The 4,362-nt window shown below is 51.1% G+C and overlaps 1 protein-coding gene across 1 annotated transcript; it reads right to left on the bottom strand.

The window, feature by feature from the left end:
* Nucleotides 1-837: 837 nt before the first annotated feature.
* On the bottom strand, nucleotides 838-4,160 carry kin1 (putative serine/threonine protein kinase Kin1; the record flags this gene model as incomplete). The annotated part of the gene is made up of 4 exons (XM_023238349.1): nucleotides 838-1,628; nucleotides 1,959-2,804; nucleotides 2,849-3,476; nucleotides 3,534-4,160. The coding sequence occupies 4 exons, from the start codon at nucleotides 4,158-4,160 to the stop codon at nucleotides 838-840; spliced, it is 2,892 nt and encodes a 963-aa protein (XP_023093083.1).
* Nucleotides 4,161-4,362: the final 202 nt, after the last annotated feature.

The raw sequence follows: 4,362 nt of genomic DNA, 5'->3' as shown, positions 1-4,362 counted from the left end.
GTCCTGTCCACAAGGGGTAAATGAGATCCCCGAAGAATCACACAACTCACAACTCATTCACAGACGAGTCCGGCAGCTAACTTAAAGTGAAATATAGTCATTCCAAGCCCTTCTTATGGCCAGACTAGTCCTTTAACTTCTTTGACCGCGGGGATATATCTTTGAGCTCTCGGGATAAGCGACACTTTTGTAAGGTCCTGTGTTATGAGAGATATTTATTGCTTGATTTCCTTCAGAGGAAATTAGTTTTGCCCTTTCCAAATCATCGAAGTATTTATAATTTGTATACACATTAATGGTATCCCAACCACAATCTTGAAGACAATTCGCTCAGCACCCCCTTGACTACTCGGGAAACTTGAATCATTGCGGAAGTCGCGTTGGTCGTGATAGGTTCGATACTCGGTAGATTATATGCTACGTGCATGAGATCTAGCTCTAGACCTACATGACATGCAGAATTACATTATAAGGTGCCATGCAACAACTTCGAGACAAGTGTACAAAACAACGCCAATAGCCACATCGAACAAAGGGCAAAGCGACTGTAATCCATGATGCATCATCCTTGCTCGGTTCTAATATACACCAAGACAGACCAGTAACAGCGGCTTGTGAAATGAGCCAGCTCAATATAATGCAAACCAGAAGCTGACGGTAATTCATGTAGAGGCAAGATGAGACAAAAAGAAAAACACATAGGAAAGATACGACAAAAAAAAAAAAAAAACATGACGCTCATGCAAATGCTTCATGATACCGACCATCCGCATCAACCATAATCCTTATGACTGACAGTAGTGTCTCATGCTATCGTATGAAGATTAAAGATGCATCCTAGAGTTTCAGGGCGTCCAGAATTTTCTTAGCCATCTCCCGGTATTGCCACATGCCGCCGGACACCTTCTTAAATTGGATACCGTGCAAAGAGAACAGCGGCACTTTGACAATAAGGATTTCAAACCGGAGAACCAGGTTCTCTCCGGTGTCGCTTTGAACTCGCGTGGTAGTCTCACCCATGACACGTTCCCCGACTACCACATTGTTGTCGCGTGCAGCAAGATATTCTTCGGACGCCTCTGAATTGGTGACGAAACTATGGTCCGGAGCACGAGTTCGACGTTGGGACCGGGGGGTGTGTCGGATCTCCTCCTTGCCATCATCATGACCCAGGAACCCCCCGAAACTGATACGTCGGCGGTGATTAGACACGTGGCCCTGCCGGTCCGGGCTTGGGGGCCCGACATCAACCACTTTATCTATCTCAATGCTCGGCGTGTGGCAGCAGCTAAAGCCTCCCTTGATTTCATCGTAGTCCACGGAGAGCTGCCTAAGGACACGAATGATATCGGCTCGAATAACGGGTAGTGGCTTGCTACTAGTAGTGGAAACACTGAAAAGACCCTTGAGGTACACCGGTTTCGATAGATCCTCCCCTTCATTTGCACTTTCCAGCGCAGTTCCTGCGCCAGAAATATCTGCATCAGTCTCCTCGGGAACATTTGCTTCTCTAGCAGCATCCCGTCTGGCCCTACGAGCCTGTATACTTTCACGGCGAGCATGGCCGAGTGACATCGTTCTTGAGGCATGCGTGCGACCTGTCCTGGTTTCCTTCTGAGGTGTCTGGTCTTTGTGTGCACTTGCGCTAGAATAATCAGATCCACTGGTTGGGGGTGGCTGGCCTGCTCCATCTTGATCGTTCCTGCGTGCTGCCCGCCGAGCTCGGTAATCAGCCGAGTTGACACTGGTCGATCTTCCCAGGGATTTGTTGGATCGTGAGGCCGGCTCTTGTGATCCTGGAGCTTTGAGAAGATCTTGGTGCTGCGGCTGGCTTCCCACAGAAGGAATATTTGCAGGGGTTGGCTCGGCACGTCTGGCCCTTCTCATACTAAACCCTCTAGACAATGGAGACGCCGAGTCGGCAGGTGGCTGCACGTTTAATGATGGGGCATGCGGACTGGAAACCCTGCCACGGTCTGGATCGCGGCCGCGATCCTTTGTTCTGCGAGTGCTGAATCGCCTCAAGATACCCGCTGCAGTGCTTTCTTTCTTCACAGGGGTTTCTGGTTGTGACGCTGTGGGAGCAGGAGATCCCTGTCCAGGAGCCAGATTGAGATTTTTAACCCCCTCGGCGAGGTCATCGTCGCCATGGGTCCTGGCTCGAGGACGGGCCCTCCTAGTATTGTCCTTCTCCCCTGGCACTTGATACTGATTCGTGTGTGCTGCTTCCGGAGCTGGGAGGTCGGGCATCTGGAGCATAGCGTCTCCGGCTGAGTGTGGAACACCAAGAGCCCCAGGACTTTTCTCGGCCCGTTCTTTCTCAAGCTTCTCCTTAACAAGGTAATAAACAGACAACAGGGGGCTGTATGCATTCAAAGGATCATTTCCCAGTTGAACAGCCTCTGCAGAAGGGGCAGAGAGGGTGTCTCGGCTCGTCGAGTTTCGCCGCTTGTAGAAGTCGAACATGCCACGCTTTTTCTCGCCGTGATTCGGCGCCGGGTGCTCACGTATACTTGTTCTTACGGCATGCTGATAATCTTCGGATTCTAAGATCTTGGTAAGCTGCGCGGTGATGTATTCTGGCGAGCCAAAATCGAAGCCCGTCATTTTCTCGATAACTTCTGGGTCCAACGGAAGCTGCAATGGTTCACGGTGTGGAAGATAGTTTTCAGGAGGACCACTGTATCCTTTGTTCATCCACGGATGATTCATGATTTCCGCTAAACTTGCGCGCTGTTTGGGATCAGTAACCAGCATGCGCGAAATGATGCTGCGACATTCTGCCATTATGCCCAATTCAGTGACTATTCGAACATTAAGAGTGCTGTGAGTATATAGTGTTACTAACCTGCGGACAGCCCCTGCGGAAACTCGAACACGCCCTGCTTGATTTTCGCATGCAATTTTGGCATGCTTTGATCATCGAACGGTACCTTCCCGCAGACCAAGACGTAGAGAACGATCCCAAAACTCCAGACATCCACCTCTGGCCCGGTGTATTGCCTCGCTTGCAATAGTTCCGGAGCAGCGAAGTAAAGACTACCACAGAATGTTTTCAGAAGGCTCCTTGGAGAAAAGAGGTTACTCAAACCGAAGTCGATGATTTTGATGTCACCGGTTTTGCTGATCAAGATGTTTTCGATCTTCAGGTCACGATGCACAATGCTGTTGCGGTGACAGTAATCCAGCGCACCGGCAATTTGCCGTGCGAACTTCCGCGCTTGCTTCTCCTTTAGTTTCCCATGGGATATAATGTAATCCAGCATCTGACCACCATTGACCAACTCGAAGAGCATGTACCAGTGGTAATTGGTACGCACCACATCTCTCATACCACAAATATATGGATGGTTCACAAGGCTAACAATGGCGGCCTCTCGAGCCGTCCGAATTTCCTTCGAACGATCTGCGCGTTCAGCATCGCGTGAACTCCGATGTTCCTCCGTCGACTGCCTGGGTACGATCTTAACGGCCACCTAAGATGAACCATGTTAATTGAACGAGCTCACCGATTCGAGATAAGTAATGCTCACCTGTTCTCCGGTCTCGATGTTCTTCCCAACCTTGACCTTGCCCATACTCCCTGCTCCTAGGGTTTTCCCCAGAGCCCACTGACCTGACGGGGTTGTGATTGTCGTGCGACGCTTCGACGGCATAGTACCCGGGTGCAGGCGCGAACCCGAAGCAATCTGCTGCGGGCCAGCGACACCCTCGGCCATGACAGGCCCTGCGGCAGCCATGTCGATGCTATCCCGCTGGTGACCCTGGACGGACAAGTTCCGGTGATGTTTATTCGAAGGAGGCTCGGCACGGTAAGCAGTAGACGGACGCTCCTGAGACCGCTCTCTCGAGTTACTCCGACGGGTGGATACCGGGTGCTCAAGATCTCGACGAGCTATATTATCAAATACCGCTTGGTTCGAAGGAGGCCGGCGATCATAAGATTGTGATTTGGAATGGGAATGTGAGTGGTAATGCTGCGAGTGATGATGGTGGTGTTGTGGAGAGGATTGATGAGCTGTCGCGGGCCTAACTGCAACACTTCGGGTTCGGTGAGGATTATCGGACGAGACAACAGGGCGATAGGAAGGAGGTCGGGAGGTTGTGGAATGGCTGCGGACGACCGATGGCGACGCTGACGATGGGGCAGTTGTGGACATCACGATGCGAAATTAGAATAGCCCCAGTCAATGATGGCCCAAGCTTTTCTTCAGTCAACCCGAAAATTTTGGGTGATGGAGGAGGGGGTGGTTTTGAAAGCGGATCGGCTTGGGGCAAATAACGTCCAAGGGGAGACCCAATACTAAGTACTACTATTGGTATGTCAAGGACCGGTCGGGGGGAGCGGGGGGGAATGAATGG

Source organism: Aspergillus oryzae, chromosome 6 (genome assembly GCF_000184455.2).
Source record: "Aspergillus oryzae RIB40 DNA, chromosome 6".
Classification (NCBI taxonomy): Eukaryota; Fungi; Ascomycota; class Eurotiomycetes; order Eurotiales; family Aspergillaceae; genus Aspergillus; species Aspergillus oryzae.
This window is presented reverse-complemented; position numbering and strand designations above follow the sequence as displayed.